The sequence below is a fragment of the Ammodytes marinus genome (genome assembly GCF_949987685.1).
Source record: "Ammodytes marinus genome assembly, chromosome: 7".
Classification (NCBI taxonomy): Eukaryota; Metazoa; Chordata; class Actinopteri; order Uranoscopiformes; family Ammodytidae; genus Ammodytes; species Ammodytes marinus.
This window is the reverse complement of record NC_137211.1, coordinates 29,365,151-29,386,456: the sequence shown is the minus strand read 5'-3', so window position 1 is coordinate 29,386,456 and position 21,306 is coordinate 29,365,151. Positions and strand designations below refer to the sequence as shown.

General features: G+C 41.0%; 1 protein-coding gene across 1 annotated transcript in view; it reads left to right on the top strand.

Moving 5' to 3' along the window:
* Positions 1-97: 97 nt before the first annotated feature.
* Positions 98-21,306, top strand: part of cep104 (centrosomal protein 104) — a 52,752-nt gene continuing 31,543 nt past the window's right edge. Inside the window, exons 1-13 of the mRNA XM_080030835.1 lie at positions 98-149; positions 469-595; positions 930-1,103; positions 1,831-1,969; positions 2,636-2,698; positions 4,977-5,053; positions 5,552-5,720; positions 8,389-8,544; positions 9,125-9,355; positions 11,206-11,397; positions 11,984-12,151; positions 13,270-13,437; positions 19,023-19,199. Of these exons, the coding sequence (XP_079886961.1) occupies positions 122-149; positions 469-595; positions 930-1,103; positions 1,831-1,969; positions 2,636-2,698; positions 4,977-5,053; positions 5,552-5,720; positions 8,389-8,544; positions 9,125-9,355; positions 11,206-11,397; positions 11,984-12,151; positions 13,270-13,437; positions 19,023-19,199 (1,869 nt within the window). The 5' untranslated portion in view covers positions 98-121. The remainder of the gene's footprint in view (positions 150-468; positions 596-929; positions 1,104-1,830; positions 1,970-2,635; positions 2,699-4,976; positions 5,054-5,551; positions 5,721-8,388; positions 8,545-9,124; positions 9,356-11,205; positions 11,398-11,983; positions 12,152-13,269; positions 13,438-19,022; positions 19,200-21,306) is intronic.

Genomic DNA, 21,306 nt, shown 5'->3' with positions numbered 1-21,306 from the left:
AATATATAGTTTTAGCCTTACTTGTATGAAACATTAAATATTGTGCCTTGTTTTAGTGGTTTTGATGGACAAAGTGTCATGACAGCGCTCAAGAATCCTCAACCAAAGTATCCTGAGAGAGATGAATACTCTCAAAATGTTCAACACAAGTAGGTTACAAGAACACTTCCATAATACAATGCAGTCTCAAGTTAGCGACATATACTTTTTTGAAATTTTTAAACTTGACTTTCAATATACATCCAACAGTTAATTTGTATGTCATTGCTGTCAATAGAGCAGCCCTAGGTACTATGTCATTATGATGGAAGATTCAGACGCTCACAAACACGCTCGGCTTGGCTGCCAAGCCTGTAAAAATAAATAGAGGAACGAAATCACCCTCAGCGTCATCTCAACATTGTCACTAATGGAATTTTCTTTGCACCTTCAGACATTAGATATCAGACTTTCTTTTTCTTCTGTCAGTGTCCACCAGAGGGATGCCCAGGAAGATAGGGTTCACTGTGGTCAACTCTTCAAGTCACGAGGACAACTTCAATGCCAATGAGCTCATGGTCCACGCGCCCACAGTCAATGGCTGGAGGTCTAGCAGGTAAACTACCAAAACAGACATTGCGGGAAGGATTTTTACCTGCTCCGCCATTGTAGGCGCATACACATTCACCCATATGTCGCTCTGCACGTGCACCGGCAGTGAGACCGGTTTGTAGCGTTCTCTCGTCTGATTGGTTATCAGTAGTGGGATCCCCGAAAAGTTTATTTGACGATTACATGCAGAGCGGGTGACTGAGAGATCGGCTTTATGAAACGTGCACACTATATAAGTGATCACTGTATGAATAAAATTATATGAACATAAATAAATTGCTTACTTCACCTTTAACGTCTTAAAGAAAGTCAACATTGTGTTGTTGATATATTCACAGGCAGTGCCCCTACCCTCAGCACATCACCCTGCAGCTGGTGGAGAGAAGCAGGGTGAGGAAGCTGCAGCTGCTGGCCCACCAGTACCTCATCCCAGCCAAGGTGGAGTTCCACATTGGAGAAACCCTCCCAGAAACAAGCACCCAAGGGTTCCCCGCACAGCTTCGCAGGCTTGGGTAGGCTCAGTCTCTCCACCTGCAACCTTTTGTGTATTCTTCTTACTAGGGGCTGCACATTTTTGTTTGCTTGATACAAAATGGATTTTGAGTGTTGGGTGTTGCAGCATAATGCAATCATGAACATAAATTGCTCAGGTCATCAAAGGACAGCCCTGTTTAGGCGCCTGGTGATGAGGCCCTTAAAAAGACACCCTAGTTTTGTTCCTTTCATCTGGTTATAATTTTGTATCTAACTGACCGTACTAGGAAGAAGGTACATGTAGGCAAGCTATGTTGGTTTTCTAAATGGTTATTTGATAGTCTAGGTTATGACATTTTGCTGTAATAAATCAAGAGCCATTGGTTATAGTTAAGCAGCCACCAACTGAGATTAATAACGATTTTGGAGAGTGCTTGTTGTCAAAATCACTTTTTGTCATAATCAGTGAATATCTCCTCACGATCGGCTACCTGTCTGTACTGTGTGTGTGCGTGACTGGTGTTAATACACTTAGCTTAGGCTCTGTAAGCGGACATGGGGCTAGCTACTGTGGGCCCCTTTGTTTAGATACCCTTTGTTTACAGCTTTTCAAAGGTGGATGTTAAGGGGATGGTTTCTGACAGTTGTGGCTTTATTATATTAAAGCCACAACTTGCAGCGTCCGTGTGGGGCACTGCTTTGGGGAAAAATGACATGCATGTCATGTAATGGAACTTAACAGTTGAACTGTAACTCTCTTTACAGCTACGTGTCTTTGTCTGACAATGAAAAGACAGGCTTCAAAGCTCGGGAGCTGAAGTCTGTCCACGTAGACGCCATTGGAACGTACCTGAGAATAACCTTCCATAGGAACCACACCAACCACTACAATCACTACAATCAGGTACTGTGTGAGACCATAGCAATGCACCACACATATTCAACTCACCATTAATAACAGCTCTGGATGTTTTAGATCATTTTTAAATCGCCAGTTATTTTGTCTTGATTTCTGATGCATGAGCCTCTGAACAACATCCGGTACTGGTATTCAGAGCACATTCTAAAATCTAATTGTGTGGCTTTTAAAATGTTGTGTTTATTGGCCGCTTTATTAAACACTCTTGAATATTAATGACCTCATATCATCTTTCCAGTTGTACCCTCAACTTCAAATGCTTCATTCGCATCTATTATCTACTATTATTTCTCTAATAAATCATACAAATGCCAAAAAGGAAAAAAATAAATAAAAGAAAAGCTGGCCGCTGTAGTTTTCAAAATGCATAACTGCAACAGGAGTAGGTATTGCATTTGGTTGGGCCTACTTTCAGCAGTGGATTAATACACATTTTGGTCAGTATTTACAGCAGTTGGACAGCTTATGTGGGATTGACTAGATCAATACTTTTCAGTGGGATACATTCATTGTTGGTTGTGGTCTTAATTGTAGCCTTATCTTTTTAAACTGCAGTTAAATAGTTCAACGCCTAGTTCAACGCCCAACACATCATCATGCATTGATTGTTTCCTTCAGTCAACCCTCACCAACATCTGCTTATGATTTCAGGTTGCTTTGGTTGCCATTAATATTCTGGGGGATTCTTTGGATGGCAATGCTTCTAACACAATTGTAAGTCAGCAGCAACTCTTTTCACCTGTCACACCCGTCACTAAAGCTTCCATCCAGCAGGTGGTGCTGTTGTGCTGTGATTGTAGTGAGACACTGCTCTGTCATCAGTCACTTAGAATAGGGGATGATTGACATTTCTCTCATCCGTCCCCCCTGAAATTGCATCAGCCATGAGAAAGTTTGAACTTTTGACATGGGGAAGGGAAACGGGTCTGTTTAACAATACAGGTCAAATTTTGTTGTCTCGCATGTCATCTCATCATTAATTTTTTCATAATAAAATATAATTAAACAAAAAAAAATGGATTCTTAACACACACATTTTCCTGCTATGATGACATATGCTCCAGACATTTTCAATTGCCCAATTTTCTCATGTTAATTTTGTTAATACGAATGAGGATGAAAACAAAACATATATACATTATATACTGTGTATAAGTATGTCTATAGGCACACGTGTTTACCTGAATGATGTGTGTGAGTATGTGTCAGGAATGTAGTAATGAGACACAAAGGGAGGACAGTATGTAATCACACAGGAGGCCTTTAGTTAGCCAGTGTAATCAGATAGTGCTGCAGACGGACAGGTCCTGGAGGAGAGAGAGCACCTTAAAACACACATGCACACACACACGCACGCACACACACACACACACACACACACACACACACACACACACACATACACACACACACACACATGGAAAGACACACTTGCACAGATTCCAGTGAACAAGCTGTGCATTGTTGCTCCACTAATCCGACTCAGAGCACCTCCACCACTGCGGCTGATCTCTCATGGAGGGTCGGCTAGATCTTGTTCTCGTTTGTCTGTCATGTGGGGTAGCTGTCGTGTTTATTACTGTGGTGTGTGTGTGGGTATGGGGATGAGAAAGCTTGTTTGAGTAATGTGCCACTTCAAAGTGTGTCGGTTCATCCAAACTGTGACCAAAGGCAAACAAAAAAAAATCCTCTCTCACTTCCCTATAGCTTTGGTTTGAATTTGTCTAGGTATTTGATATATTGGTATTTTGAGAATCCTGTCTTCAGTTCACTCCATTGCAGTGGACTGGAGAAGCTTTATCACTGTCTAGATACATGCTGACTTCCCTTCATGGCCTTCATTAACTATAACCCTGCGTTCCAATACCAATACTATTTACTATTAAAGGCCTACTTCACCGGTTGGAATATGAAGGTGTATTGAACTCGGAGATCCTATTTAGTATAAATGTGCAAAATTAAATTGGATCATCTTAGCCTGAGAAAAGGCAGAAAGAGTGTTTTATGGTCTCACTGTCTAACCCTACAATTTCCTTCTTGTGACATCACAGTAAGGGTTAGGATTAACAGGACGGCTGGGCCAAGGGAAGAATAAGGGAAGACTGAGGGAAGAAAAACCTCATTCATTATATTATAATAGTTATTTTATAATGATAGAACGCTGGTTCCGTATGGGTGAAGTATTCCTTTAAGTATGGTAGAAAAAAAGATTTAGGATGTCAATGATTTGTGTGGCCAGATTTAGTATGGTGAAAAATACCCGGATGTCTACTACCTCCGGCCGAGATTTTTAGTGTTGAAAAAACAGCATCCTATTTGGGCGATTCTGACCCACAATCCAGAGCACACCGGAAGTGATGTCACATCGACGAAGCCTCCATATGAAAACAAACAGGGATGCGACGGATATAAAAGCAAGAGGCAAGATCAAGGCGCAATGTTATGATGAAATAAATAAGTAAAAGTATGTCCCAAGTGTATGCCTACTGCATCCTAACTAGATTATTTTTATGATCAGATGTAGTGTGTAGAATAGAAAAAAGAAAGAGTATGTGATTTGGAATGCTGGGAAAATCTGCTCTGTGGAGGTCAGACATATTTTTTGGCCATCATCACTTTCGACATTTTGACTTGTCATCCCAGGAAGAGCACAGCTGTCACATTTAAACATTAACCATTAGCCTTCATCTTTATAAAGTCTGGTTTGGTGTTCATGAAGTCCTTCAAAGATGATGTCATCAGAAGCCACTGTGTTCTGTCCTGATAATGACTGGCCATCTGACATTTCAGGAGATAACAGTGTATGCAGTGGATAACTAGTCTCCAAATATGGTTTTGATTAATGATTGGGTTTGTGTGTGTGTGTGTGTGTACATAGTTGTATAACTGTCTTTGTAAGGCCCAGGGAGTCAGGTCCTCCTTAGCACAGTGATACAAGGGGTATACAGTATATGTACACGTGTGTGTCATTTGTCCATCTGTTTCCCCCCAGCCAAGCAGAGAGCAGCTGATCGAACACTACCTCAACAGTACCCAGCTGGAAGCCCCCTTGGACACGACCTTCATGGGGTGAGGCTAGGCCATTGAACCCCGGTTGCTTTTGTCTTGTGACAATAACACTGTTCAACAAAGCCATTTAGTCTGGAAGCCAACCAATAAGGCATTCAAGGTCACTCGTATTTGAAAAGACAATGCAGGTGGCCGTCGTGCAAATAGGAAAAACACATTACGAAACTTTATAGATATATAAGTTTCACCTCAGGGTCTCACTCCTTTGGGGGGCTGCTCAGTGTTTTCCCCCTTTGATCAGCAATTGCACAAATCCAGAACCTATTTTATCTGATGATGAGAAAATTCTGCATTGGCATAATGTTAAATGACGCAGGACACAAAATGGTAAACCATGATGAGGTTTTATTTTAATTCACCATGTTGTATTGTGCACAACAAGTGCAAGAAGCTCAGACTGACTGACTGAAAGCTGTCCATGTGTAGAAAAATCAACCGCAAATTGTTGTTTTTAGTATTTTTCTAAAAATGTGTTGTGTGCGGTCTTCTCACACCCAGCACATGTGAGTCCATCTCCCCCTTTGATGACCTGGCCTTTGACATGTACCAGGACCCTGAAGTGGCCCACATCATCCGTCTCCTGGACCAGAAGAAGCAGGACACGGTGCGGCAGGAGAGATATGAACAGGCCAAGAACCTCAAGCAGGCCATCGCAGACCTGCAGAAGGTACTGGGAGCTGCTGGTTAGGCAGACTGGAAGAATGAACAGTAAATGTGCCACAAATACCCAGGGTGTGTTCTTCTCTGCAGTCAGTGGAAGCTGGTTTAGAGTCTTAAAGGCCTATTTCACCGGTGGGAATATGAAGGTGTATTGAATTCTGAGATCCTATGTAGTATAAATGTGCAAAACAAATTGAAATTGGTTCATCCTAGCCTGAGAAAAAGCAGAAAGAGTGTTTTATGGTCTCACTGTCTAACCCTACATTTCTCTTTCTGTGAAATAGGCCTTTAATGATTTACTACTGTAAAGGTATGAAAAAGTAAAAAAAAAATCATATGTAAGACCTTCTCAATATTAAAAAGGTGCCTGTGGTAAACATGATAATTTATTTTTTTAAATTGACATATACGTTTTTGTATGGATTAAACAAACACATTTAGGGCCAGTTTCACAGACATGGATTAAGCCAAGTCCTGGACTAAATGGAATTTTGAATGGAGATTGTCCATTGAGAGTACAATTTATTCCAGAACTAGGCTTAATCCATGTCTGTGAAACTGGTACATAGTGTGTTTGTAGATTGACCATAGAGATTGACATAGCCTGGCTAAGCTGTTTCCCTGTGCTTCCAGTCATTAGGTTAACCCTAAGCATGCAAACTTTACATATTTTTCATGACAAAAGACAAAGGCATGTCCCGGAACAGTGCAATAAGCTACAGCTATTCATACTTCAATGTTTTATCGGCAGTGGGCCAAAATAATTCAGATCCCGATATCATCATTCACACACTGCCACTGCCTGCGATAAAGTAGATCTTTCTTTGAGGCTTCTTTCCTTTTTTTTTTACTGTGTCATTTCACCACTGTTTGTAACAGTAGTTGTTAAACATTGTTCAGATTCCTGTCACTGACCTCCTTTGTATACAGCGTTACCATGCTGACCATGAATTCTTAATACGCTCAACAGCTGTGGTAATGGTAGTGTCTGTCCCACTCCCATACCCGCAAGCCATTCTGTAACCAGATAACACACATGCACACTAGCGCCCCGTGTTAGCTTCGGCGTATTAGCAATTGTGGACAAAGCAGTTGGCCAAGGTAGTCATGCTGAAAATCCCTTGTCCTCGTCACCTTCAGCATGTCAGAGGCTGGTTATTGTCGTTACATGATATGTAAAAAAAAAAACACGCGATGGAGAGAAGACAGGATAGACGGAAGGTGTTCATGTTACACTTTATTTGGCCCGCTTAAGATTTTTAGGAAGTGGAAAGGACTACTTACTGTAGAGTATATTCTATGATATAAATTGCTGACATATTTATTCTACCGCTCAGTTTTGTCTAAAACAGTAAAGAATCACAAGGCGTTAACTGTGTCGCTTGGAGCCTAGTTAGCAACTGAATTCAGCTTAATGGCATTTCCTCACTGAGAAATGACGTGTCCGACTTACTGGAAGCTGTTGTCAAATTTCCAGCCAGTAAATCTTAATGATTCACCATATGGCACACTTACCGGTTGGTTATGTGGCACAAGGGCTCTTTAATATAATATGCAGGGCAGAACCATCCTTGCCTATTCCAAGTCAGTCCCCAAAAGCAGCTGTGGGTAGGTTTAATGATAGTTCTGTTTAATTACAATTTAGGTCCTATTTGCTTAGTTTTTGGCTATTGATTAAATTGGCTTATGTACAAACCAAAAGCCGTAGACAGTGACATGCAGTACAATGATGTTGCAAACTATCTGGTGGTTTAGCCAGGTTATTTAAGTCTCTTTCTTTGGAGGCTTAACGTAAAGTAGTGAGCTCAAGTAAAATGTTGAATTATTCATATTTTGCACAATTACAGAAAGTAGCACATGTTGTAGTTGAACCGGGAATACCGTGGCTCAGGTGGTAGAGCGGGTCGGCCAATGATCAGAGGGTGGCGGTTTGGTTCCCACCCTGCCACCTGTGTCATGGTTGTTGTGTCCTTGGGCAAGACACTTGACTTCACCCACCTTGCCTCGTGTGAATGGCAGCCACGCTTCTGTCAGTCTGCCCCCGGGCAGCTGTGGCTACTATCGTAGCTTACCACCACCGGTATGACTGTGTGTGGATGAATTATAGCTGGATACCTGTACAAGCGATTTGAGTGCGAGAAAAGCGCTATATAAATCATCCTGTATACTGTGATGGATGGTTACACCTCGCAGAATGGGTAATAGTTTTACTGTTTACATTTACTGTTTTTATTTCAAAATAAATTTGGAGGGGTTGTTTACAACCTTTCTGATCATCTGACTGCTCACAATGTTGGACCTCTTTTTAGTAATGCATTGTTATTATTACCAATACACATCAAAGATCAAAGATTTAAACTGGAAAAAAAACCTTCAAAGAAAACACAAGGTAAAGAACAAGCACAAATTAGATAGAAACTCTGTCTTACCCAATGTTAACATAATGATTCCTGTTTTTTATGGGCAGTACATTAAAATGCAGGAGCTTTACTCTCACCTTGTGCACATTAGGAAAAAAAATCCCTGAAACTGTTAGCAGAGCTTGGTTGAAAACTAGAGATTTTACTAACAGCAGAGGCCATGAGCAGTCTCGTCCACCTCCCATGTCTACTTGTTTGAACATGCAGCGTATGCTCACTGTGTCACTACAAGGCTGTCTTTACCTCTCCCTCCAGGTGGGCGAGCGTTTGGCCAGGTATGATGTGGAGAAGCGCTGTGCCATAGAACAAGAAGACTACGACCTGGCCAAGAAGAAGAAGGAGCTGATGGAGGACTACAGGAAGAGTGTCTACCAGCAGCTGGAGGTCCACAACCTACTGGACATGACAATGGTCAGTCCCCAGACATTATCCCTGCATTCCAAATCACATACTCTTTCTTTTTACTACACTACATACTAAAGTACAGAAGAGTTTTAGGGCCACAGGAGAGAAAAAAAATCAGATAAGGAAGATTTTTTTTAAATTATGTCAAGAAATGTCAAGAATAAAGACGAATACTTCAAAATGCTATTGGAGTAGTGGGGCATTTATGTATTTTCAGCATACTACAATTACGTGCATGTATTGGGACATCCTAAATCTTTTTCTGGCATAATAAATAGTAGGGAAGTACGGGTATTGTAACGCAGGGTCTGTTTTACGCTTGTTTGTCCATCTGTCCGGTCCATTCTTGTGAAGCCCAATATCTCATGAACGCTTTGAGAGATCTTCTTCAAACTTTTGCACACGTATATAGGATGAACTGATTGGCTTTTGGGTTAAGTACGTCAAAGGTCAAGGTCACTGTGGCCTCATGAACGCAATATCTCAAGAACACTTCATCAAGAACAGTTCAATTTAACTCGGAGATCCCTTGGGTTACCCTGCTGAACTAAATAATATTTATTCCATCCATCTAACGTCTCACCAGATCACGAGGGATTCAGCAGATTCATCACCGGCCCAGAATGCTCCATCCCTTCAGCCTTCTCCAGCTCAACGCTCGGTCCCCGCTAAGCCCCTCCCGTCCACGGATGCATTTAGGATGGAGAACAAAACCAACGCTCCTCAGAACCAACTGTCAGACGTGGGAACTGTTACACCCAAACTGAGTGGTCAACCAGACACACCGTGCAACACTGCCGCTGTACCCAAGATAGATGTAAGTAGCACTTTAGCAACACATCCAGCCTGTGAAGCATGTCTAGCTCCTGCAGACATCAGGAACAGCATGTTCAATACGTATTTGTTGACTTTAGGGATTGTCACTGATGATAAACTGTGTTGTCTCCTTAAAGGTGCAGTCATCCATTCTGGAGAATGTTTGTTGTCAAAATCACCTTTTGTAGCTCCTTTATGTTTGCTTGGATCCCTGTTTTCTTGTAAAACTAATGTAGCCCACTGTATCTCTTCAGGAATACGTCCCCTGCATTAAGCCCTCTGTAGTGTTGGAACATGGGAGCACATAGGGGAGATTATGACCAGCAGGGGCCTTTATGTTTTACTCGTCACCTACATAGACTGGCCCCGCTGCAGGTTAGGGTTTCACTATTTAATTAAAAGTGTGCCACAGTTGGCTGACTCCAGCGGCTGCCAACCTGGCCCTCAAGGCAGGGCTTTGGGCCTTCTAATGGCAGCAGGCTGCCCGTTGGCACCGGAGCACAGGAGAAAGTGCTGACTGGATGGGGCTTGGGTTTGTTGTGTAGAGGAGGTTAAACATTCATTGTCAATCATGGTGTTACTGATGGATTCAAATTCTATTCAGTTAATTAATCATTAGTTAATGAAAAGAACAAGGGGTAAAGAGGGGAGTCATGTTTGAAAGGATAGCATCCTTTTCAGGCTTGAAAGTGCAGCTCAGTCTTGTTTGAGCCCTTGGACTGGGCGATCTAGCGGACATGTTTTATTATATGTGATATGAAATACACAAGCGGTACATATAAGTATAATTTAACCCATTTAGACCGGAGACTTATCTTGCTCTGGATGATGTCATAGTTTTTAATACACATAAAAGGTTGTTTTCATTCTTTAGCTTTTTTGTTGTTTTTATTGATTTTTTTGTATTGTTAATAGGGAAATGCAGTGATCTACAGATATACATTTACTTATTTTTCATAATTATTTTGTTATTGTTTATTGATGTTTCACATTTTATGAATTAATTTTAGTAGCCTGGTCCTATTCTCTCTGGCTGAGAAAACCCGCCAATATACCACAGACCCAGACTGAAGGGAAATGAAAATTGAGCGGAAGTAGGTAGGCGGACGGTGCCAGGCTAGAATTTTAGGGCAAAAAGCAACGATTCATTGTAAGCTCCAGGGGTTCAAGCTTTCAAATACTTTTCATTTCATATTCCTATGTGCTACAGAGGCTGAGACATGTAATTATATTTTATATTTTGTATGATGTTTATGGATTTAAAATCTTAATTGATTTAAGGGCAAAGGCAGTGATTTATAGTTTAAGCCAAGGGGTTAAGCTTTACAATAGTTTTCATTTCATGGGCTCCATCTGCTTCAGAGTGGGCGGCTGTGGCAACGTGGGTAGGGCGGTCGTCCACTGGATTGCAGGGTCGGAGGTTCGATCCCCCGCCTACCCGTCACATGTCCAAGTGTCCCTGGGCAAGACACTGAACCCCACATTGCTCGCGATGGTTCAGAGAGCGCCTTGCATGGCAGCTACTGCCATCTGTGTATGAGTATGTGTGTGTGTGTGAATGTGCTAAGAAAAGTAAAGCGCTTTGGTGCCCAGAAAATCGGCTAAAAAGCGCTATATAAGTCAAGTCCATCGACCATTTACCATTCAGAGGCTGGGAAATAAAGAATTTAGGAAACGTTGACATTCTGCAGGGTTGGGGAGGCTGTTTTGAAGCAATGCTTAGGATTTAGAGGGTGTTCTTTTTAGGCCGACATATGTATTAACGGGTTAATGATTTGAAAGTTGTATAATGTACATTCATATTATATATTCCATGCTTTAAATAGCAATGTTGTTATCTTGTGCTGACAGGTTACCTGTGTGCCTTATGATGAGAGGCCATTGCCGGGTCTTCAGAGGGAAGAGCGGGCTGTGGCCTCCATAGAACAGCCTGACACCCACATGGCTCCACACAGTCCTAAGACGAGCGGAGAGCCAGAACCCCTAACAGACAAGGCCCAAAGAGAGGCCAGCCTTTCAATAGAGGTCTATGGAGAAAGCCTGGTAAGCCCATGGCTAGCTAAGCTAAATCTAAAGGGTTTTGCTGTTCAGTGTCTCTTCAGGAGATCCTGTACTTTGTATTACAGCCAGATATTATCAATCCATTTAAGCAGGCCTTTCTGCCTACATTTGGTTCTGCCTACATGTCAGCTGGCAGATACGTTACAAGGTAATTCTGTCTGTATCCCTTCACTGATGAAACATATAACTACGATACCATAGAATCCTGAAGAAAATACTGTATCTGGCTCAGCTATGTTCTCAGTTAGTTTTTATTGGTCAAAACTGGGTTTCTGAGAGTGGAATTTGTCCAAAGCAATCAGCTTAGAGTATAGAGTACCGTAACTGTTTCTAGAGCTGAAGAGGGTTGTTGAACACATTAATCCACTTATAGCATAAAAAAACATCGGTAAGCAGTTATCACAGATTAAGGGAACAAATGTTTATGTTTATAAACTCATATTGGCAAAAATATGGACTTGTAGTATGTGAATATATAGAGATCGGCAAATCTGTATCCCCATTTAAGTAATGTCTTTTTCCTGCACCTAACATTTTTTTCGCCCTCTCTTCTCTTTGACTTCCCCAGATTGCTGGAGCATATTCCAGAAGCTGGTGTAGCAGAGAGAACGCTCTCCTGTCTGTGTTCAAGAGGCTTTCAGAGCTGTCACCCAGTCCCCCCAAGGATGAGCTGAGGAACATGATACGAGCCGCCATCTTCCTGGTCAAGAAAGCCCTCCAGGATCAAGTGTCAGCTGTGAGTGACTCACTTTAAAACAACCTGGTCTTGTTGTCAATGCACACAAGTTAATTGGAACAGACACTGTTGTCAGTAGAGCAGCGCCGTTAAGCCCTTATTTGTATGTTGTTCATTTTGTCACTGTCAAAGTCTTCTTTAAATCAAGTCTTTATGAATTCCTGTCACAAAACGTTTGCGTGGTTTTTCTCGTACGCAAGCACGCACACTCTTAACAATGTTCCCCCTGTGTCATATGCAACCGCAGTTCACTTTTCCCAGAACTGGCTTCCGTTAAACAAACACGTTTGACAAGGATGGCCTTGTAACCCCTCTCTAGAAGTCGTCCACAGCTTGTATGGTGATGAAAAAAATGCAAGCTAGCGCCGCAATAATTCTAGTGATTTATTTTGGTAGGTGTTTTGACATTACTAAACGTTCCTTTGAGATATCGACCGGTCAATTTGCTGCTCCAGTCACAAATGGGCTTCAGTTCAGCTCGTGTTGAATGCACTTTTCACTGGGAACTTTTTGATCCCAAGCTGCATGTCTTGTTGTCACATCCTGGGTCTGAATGTAGCACAGGCTGTTTGTTATATGGACATTTCTAGCCTAGATCTTGCTTGAATAACACACAATTCCATACATTTTTGATAATGCACTGGTTGTTCAATTGAGCTGTGACAAAAAAACATTTGGGGCCTTTTTCTACTGTTCGCTATCTTGGTGGATATGCCTGGTTGTACAAAAGGAAAACAAAACTTTACAAAAAACACAACCTTCATTCACATCTACCGATTGTCACTTTCCATCTGCATACTTGAACTAACTAACTCAAACAAAACACTGCCATGTCTAGCCTCTCTGCTAATTGACATCACCCCGGTGCTAGCTTTTTCTTGGTAAAGTCCTCTTGGTTCGGAGCTTAACGTCCACTGTCTCTCTCTATGTCTCTCTCTTTCTCTCTCTCTCTCTCTCTCTCTCTCTCTGTCACTGTCTCTCTCTCTCTCTCTGTGTCTCTCTATCTCTCTCTCTGTCACTGTCTCTCTGTCTCTGTCTGTCTCTGTCTCTGTCTCTGTCTCTGTCGCTCTCTCTCTCTCTCTGTCTATCTCTGTCTCTCTCTCTCTCTCTCTCTCTAGGTGTTTCACGCCTCTTTGAAGCTGCTGCGTCTGCTCCTGAGCCAGCTGCTCCCGGGTGTGGGCCGGGCCGAGGTGACCCACTGCCTGGACCAGACCTGGCCCAGCCTGCTGGCCAGGGCAGGAGACCCAGCCAGCCGCCTCCGCACCGCCGCCATAGACTTCATACAGGTTTCTGTATACACATTGCACTGGCTGACATGTTAAAAGCTTCTCAAAATGCTACGCAAAGTTCATGCAACATTTATATTAAAGTCACAGCGAAGTTTTCAGATACTGGGATTTAATTTTGGCAAAAACATTGGATTCACCCTTAGCTATTGAACCTTAACTGTTACTGATGTTGTAATCATTGTAATCCCTGACCATGAAAACATAGGTGTAGACATCACGAGTTATTGTTATTATGTTTGGTTCAGGAGTTATGATGAAAAATGCATACCTAATAGTACTTACTTAGTAAAATGGCCGCCTGACTTGTTTATTTGGCATCAGTGGCACCACTCGGTTGGTTTCCAGTACCTCTTTGCTTTCCTACAAGCCTACCCTCTGCCTCCCCTAGCATCTAGAGAGAAGACATTAGATCATTTTACACACTTGCCTGCAGCCCCTCCACCATTTGCACATTAGGTACGGTAAATAATATTGAATTTCTACTCAAACTAAGAGGGTGGCTCTCATCTTGTTACAAATACCAATGGGCTTAGGAAACCTCTGTCGCAGGAGTCCACACTCAAGGGTGGAACAGCATGACAGCAAACCTAAACACATTTGAAAAATCAAAATTACAATAAAAAAATTCTCAAGCAATCTATCAAGCTAAAGCCTTTTACATACTCCGCGAGAAGAAAGAACAAAGTTCTTGGTGACAGAGCTGCGAGAAGCAAATTACATAATTTTCTTCTCTCAGCTCTTTTTCAGCTGTTCTCGCAGCTTGTTCTCGACACATCGTCCGGGCCGAACTTTCTTCTCGCTGCTTGTCCGAGAACGGTACAGAGAACAGAAACTTTGCCATGGTTGATGATGCTGCAGATAAGGTCATTGTGGTTAGGAATTTTTCAACAATGTAAGAAAGTAATTTGAACAACGCTAAATGGTATATCTAAATGGTGACATGATGAATGAATGTCTGAAAAATGGGCGTTTTCTGTCTGATTTCCTGTACTGGTATAGGTAACTCTTCTTGTATATTGAATACACTAGAGACCTGCACTTCACCCTCCCCACTAGTTCACAAGTTTGTGCCACAAATGGTCTTTGACACACTATTTCACTTTTACTAAAATAGTTGTATAAAGACTTGTGTGGCTCTGAAATAGCTTTTCCAAGTTATTTTATCAGGGTTTCCATCCAGAGAGGAAAGGACAATACTGTGTCTAAAACATATTGATATATTAATATCCAGGGCCAGATATTTACCATGACTGATCACAGGATCCCGGGTATGTTATGCTTTAGTGTTTTGAATGTATGATATAGGTTTCCTGTTAATCTAGGTTCCCCTCTAGGAGCACTCTTTATTACAACATTTATTTAGTTTTTTTGGCTGAATATCTGACCTAAGCGATTAGGTTTCAGAACTTCTCGGTAAAGCAGTACTATAATAGAGATGCCATGCCTGATATGTACCTGTGCATATACAGGTGAAACTCGAAAAATTTGAATATCGTGCAAAAGTTAATTTATTTCAGTAATTCAACTTTAAAGGTGAAAATCATATCTTATATAGACTCATTACATGCACAGTGAGATATGTGACGCCTTTATTTGTTATAATTGTGATTATTATGGGTTAGAGTTTATAAAAACCCCAAATTCAAAATCTCAGAAAATTAGAATAGTACATAAAATCAATAAAAAAAGGATTTTAAATACAGAAATCTTGGCCCTCTGGAAAGTATAATCATGCATATGTACTAAGTACTTGGTTTGGGCCCCTTTTACATGAATTCTTGCCTCAATGCGGCGTGGCATGGATGCTATCAGTCTGTGGCACTGCTGAGTTGTTATGGAAGCCCAGGTTGCTTTGATAGTGGCCTTCAGCTTGTCTGTATTGTTGGGTCTGGTGTGTATCATCTGCCTCTTGACAATACTCCATAGTTTCTCTAAGGAGTTCTGGGGCCGTATTCACAAAACATTTTATCTTAGCGCTAAGAGTACTCCTAAGGAGCACTAAAAGCTCTTAGTAAGGAGTAATTTCTTAAAACCTATTCACAAAGCTGATAAGATCAACTTTTACTAAGGAATGGGAGGGACTCCTAAGCTAAGAATAGAGGGCGGTGTTGACCCTGTTGCTATGGATGATGTCATGTTCATACCTTCTATGCCCACAGTGATTGGCTGAGAGGGAATGAGAGCTAAGAGTGAGTTTATGATAGAAACACTGTGGGAGATATCCATATCGTGTCGCTGTATTAAAGTGAAGAGTTTTTATATACAATTAATGACAAGTGACACTGATTTAACATGAAACCAAGATACTGCAGGGTTTCCCACACATTCGTTCACAATTAACCTACAATAGCGCCACATAGGTCTATTCATTTAAAATGTTACAATGATTTGAATCGGAAAAAATATCCTCATTTAACAGCTGCACGCCATGCACTCTCACTGTATTTCCCTCAACGGCGGACTATGCCGCAATAGTCAGACAGCGACAAACCAGGAAATTCGCAATTTAGAAACAACAACTGGCGAAATCGTAAAGTGCATGCGGAAGGAAAAAGGCGAGACACGCAACTATACAGTAGCGGACCTGTGGAATGGAGGAGATGGAAGCGCCACATATGGGCCTACTCTAGTAACAAATTAAACCCAAACGTGACACCAACAGTAACTTTCAGTGCATCGTAAACCCAAAGCAACTGCAGGAAAAGGAACTTAATACATAATTTTTTATATAAATATAATAAATATAAATGTGTCTATACTTTCTAAACATAGCTTTACTAAGATCATTAAACCCTTACAGCTATTAAGGTACCTTTTGTAAAGCTCACTAGCATTAAATCTCTCCAAAATGCCATCAAATGATTGTCTGTGATTTACTCTTAGTGACTTAGGAGTCCTCTCGAGGACATAGATTTAGGAGCTAGTTTTAGCGCTAAAATGCTTTGTGAATTACACTTATGTTAAAAAGTTAGGAGTCCTAAAATTAGGAGTGAAACGCCCCTTATTTTTGAGAGTTACCCCTAAATCAGCACGATAGGACCTACTCTTAGCCTTAAAATGTTTTGTGAATACGGCCCCTGGTCAAGAGAGTTGTCTGGCCATTCATGCACAGTAATACCATGGTCAGTCAACCAGTTACCAGTGGTTTATGGTACTGTGGGCAGGTGCCAAGTCTAGCTAGAAATGGAAATTGTCATCACCATAAAGCTTGTCAACAGACAGAAGCATGAAGTGCTCTAAAATCTTCTGGTAGATGCTGTGGTGACTTGATAACACAGTGGACTAACAGCAGCAGATGACATGATACCTCAAATCATCACTGATCCAAATTAAATGTTACGTTTAATTTGGAAATCAAGGTCCCACAGTCTAGAGGAAGAGTGGAGGGGCACAAAATCCAAGGGGCTTGAATACCACTGTCAAGTTTCAACAGTCAGTGATGATTTGAGGCACCAATGTCATCTGATGGTGTTGGTCCACTGTGTTATCAAGTTCAAAATCACCACAGCTGTCTACCAGGAGATTTTAGAGCACTTCATGTTCCTGTCTCTTGACAAGCTTTATGGAGATGCTGAATTACTTTTTTCAGCAAGACTTGACACCTGTCCACAGTGCCAAAACCACGAGTAACTGATTGACTAACCATGGTATTACTGTGTTGATTGACCAGACAACTCTCCTGACTTGAACCCAATAGATAATCTATGGAGTACTGTCAAGAGGCAGATGAGACACACCAGACCCAACAATACAGACGAGCTGAAGGCCTCTATCAAAGCAACCTGGGCTTCCATAACACTTCAGCAGTGCCACAGGCTGATAGCATCCATGCCACGCCGCATTTAGGCAATAATTCATGCAAAAGGGGTCCAAACCAAGTACTTAGTACATATGCATGATTATACTTTCTAGAGGGCCGACATTTCTGTATTTAAAATCCTTTTTTTATTGATTTTATGTAATATTCAAATTTTCTGAGATTTTGAATTTGGGGTTTTCATAAGCTGTAAGCCATAATAATCACAATTATAACAAATAAAGGCTTGAGATATCTCACTTTGAATGTAATGAGTCTATATAATATATTAGTTTCACAATTTAGGTTGAATAACTGAAATAAATGAACTTTTGCACGATATTCTAATTGTTCGAGTTTCACCTGTATATCTACATATAAAACTCAACAAATCACTCTTCAACCACTGTATTCACATGGAGGGTGATACCTGTATATAATATCTTGGTATATCCCTGTTTCTTCTGTGCATGTAAACATAGCTAATGGCTGGAGTTTCATACAGGAGCTTTTGTTCATTCTGAGTGAGATCATTCCAATGAGCTGATTTGAATATGCTTTTATTACAACGATAGGATTGTTCCTCTTTGACACAGTGAACAACAGTGTAGTGTGTGCAAAGCTCAACCCAACTTTCCTCTACTTCACCTAACATCAGGTCAGTCTTTGATGAGATTATGTTACCGTGTGCTTACCAGAACAAGAAGAGTTGACAACACATTTTATTTTAAAGAACCCCCCCTCCCCCCTTTTTTTAAAGTATTTTTAAAGCTGCTTTATGATGCAAATAGAAAAACAAACTCCCATGCAGTTGCATCTGTGCACTCTGTTAAACTAAAAGTAATCACATAGAGTGTGCAGATAGTGTGTGTGTGAATTTTACACATTAAAAAAAGTCACTTTTTGACAAAATCAGTGAGTATGTCTATATGATCCACTACCTATATTTGCTGTGTGTGCACTGAAAAGGAAATCAGGTGTTAATACATAGCGAAGGATCCGTGAACTCGTATGTAAGCCTCCAGGCTTTAGTGCGGGCTGGGGGGTTTGTTATTTGATCAGTGCAGGCTCACTGAAGGGCAGTTCCTTCACCTCTACTGGTGGGTAAGAGCAGACAGTGGAACTAGGCTGGGCCATTGATTGATTGATTGATTGATTGATTGATTGATTGATTGATTGATTTGGTCACTTGGTGTGCGTTGGGTAAATAAGGAATGATGTCTTCTTCACTAGCCTTCAATAGCTTCTGTTTCAATTAGTTCAACTCTGGTCACAGCTGTGCATGACGTTGCCATGAGCCCCAACCCTTTCTGAAATCATCGACCAGCCCTTCTGGATGTATTTAGAGCCTAAATGACTCTTGGTTAATTGAGGACAATTTACATGCTTGTGTGTGTGTGTGTGTGTGTGTGTGTGTGTGTTTGTGTGTGTGTGTGCGGGCGCGCACACGTGTGTATGCATGTTCTGTGTCCCATATTTCCGACCTACATTCCAGTCAGCTGATGAGGTTAAAGTCACAACAACTGACGGAAGTTTTTCCAAGAAGTTTCCTCCATCTTCCATCAATCGTACTCTTGTTTTCTCTGTTGTGACTTGTCTGGCTTCACACAGATTTTTTTGTGTTGAATGACAAATCACTGTACTAGCATCACATACTTATTGTTTTATTAGTGGCTTCCAGCGCACGCATTTCTTCATTTAAACGTGTATCCTGTAAGTCAACAATGACATTACATACATTTTTTTACGCAGCTAATTGTTGCTTTCTCGTGTGTGTATCTTTTAGGAGATTGCTGTTTTGAAGGATGTCCGCAGCCTGCAGGTAATCCCCAGTGAGCTGGTGAAGCCCTTTAAATCCAACTCTCCCTCTCGTCCAGCCCAGAGTCGGGCTGAGCTGCTCCACAAGCTTCTGCTTACACTGGGGACGGAGAACTCTGGATTCACCCTGGATAATGTCATGAAGGTAAAGGACCTAAAAAAAGCCAAATGTGTGTTGTGTGTCTATTCTTTTTTTTTAGTGGTGTTTATTTACAGTGGTGTCAGCAATTCTGGAGTATCTCCTCATGATCCGCTTCCTGTCAGTACTGTGTGTGCACTGAAAATAAAAAAAAATGGTGTTAATACACAGCCGATGCTCTGTAAACTGGTATGTAAACAAAAGGGTATGTGACCAAAGGGGGACCACTGTAACTAGCAACATGACTTATTACAGAGCCTAGGCCATGCATTCACACCAGATTTAATTTTGACTGCACACACAGTTCAGACAAGTAGCAGATTGTGTTTTGACAAAAAGGGATTTTTGCGACAAACGTTCTCCCGAATCACTGACCCCACCTGTTATTATCTTTTTATCACGATAAAATCCACCCAGGTTGCCTCAGAAATCAAATGTGTCATGTCAGATGATGCTGGCCATTAAAGGAGTTTAAGCTGTAAAATGTAAAAAATAAGTTTTTATAAATTAATTAATATAGGGTGGCGCCCTTAGCTCAGTTGGTAGGGCGTCCCCCCCATGGGCCTCGGCCAGCAGCGGACCCGGGTTCGATTCCAGCCCGCGGTCGTCCTCTGCATGTCACTCCCCTCTCTGCCAGATTTCAACTCTGTCTCTACACTATCAATAAAAAAGCATAAACATGCCAAAAAAGAATATCTTTAAATTAATTAATATAAGATTAGGGGAGAACGGGGTAAGTAGGCACACTTTTTACTCTACTGAGAATTGCTCATCACCTAAACATCTTTCGATAGTCATTCCTACATTACATTAAAGCTTAAAGTGTTATCTTGAAATGTGTACCCCTCACTTTTTCTATCTTATTGTAATAAAGAAGAAATTAATCATCAAAGACACCCTTACACATTGTGACAATCAACCCCATCAAGGGGTTGTTTGTCACAATGTTATCTTAATGGGAATAATCTTGAAAAGAAGGAAAGAAAGTAGAACTAAATTTGAAAATGCAATTGCATTGTCAAGTTGACAAATAGGCCTATATAACTTACTGTAGCCTTGGCAGCTTGTCTAGTTTGGGATGCACTGGGTTATTTTGATTTTGTTGCCCTTTTTTCCTTTGCATGCTAGCTGCCTTTTCCTGCTCTATTCTTTCCTTCTCTGGGGTGTCAGTGAGGATACAGCTTGACAATTTATTTCGTTATTGGGTTCCTTTTCTGGCTGTAGCCTTTGGATAACTTGTGACAACCAACCCCCCCAAAAATGTGACGACCAACCCCAACTTGAATTTTTTGCTAGCATCAAGGCCAACAACCATCTGACAACTAATTAGCTTGCTAACCACAATCTAAACTATAGTTTACCCTTCACACTGTTTATGGGTAACAAGTGTTTTGTTATAAACCCATTCTGTAAAAGCATAGAAGAAAAATACTGAGGAGCTAAATATTTTCAATTTGACATGAAAAACACAAACAGTCCTCTCACCTCAAATTCAGCAGTCTAACTCCAAGGAAGACTATGTAGGTGACCTCTTATCCCAATTCTGGATATTTACATACCAAAACCCGTGTGACAAATTACCCCGTTCTCCCCTACTAAATATTAGCAGCAGCAGCCAACATAATACCACTGGCCTTAATCTAACAGGTCTCGTCACAGATATCTATACTAAAGCTGTTAACAACTACTGTTTGTTTTTTTGACAAGTCGTAGCCTTTCCACTCTGGAAAATAGGAATAACGACTTACAGTGCTGCTTGAAAGTTTGTGAACCCCTTGAGCCTTTTGGATTTTTTTTTTAACCATTATTAATTCATTTTTATCAATACCAGTATTTTTTATATTAAATAACAGATGTTTATTCAATCAATTCAACATTTTTCTTTTCCAGAAATCAATTGTTAAAACAGATAAAACAAATTATTTGACAACTGTTGTATGTGCAAACGTTTGTGAACCCTGAGCTGCATTGCTTGAATCGAGCAGGTTAACACAATCAGTTGGGCCAAATTAAGTGATGATATGGACCAATGTAGTGAGAGATCATTAAGGAAGAAATTGGGCGGAACTAGATAAAACAGAGATCAAACCAGGTCAGTTTAGGCTCACCAAAG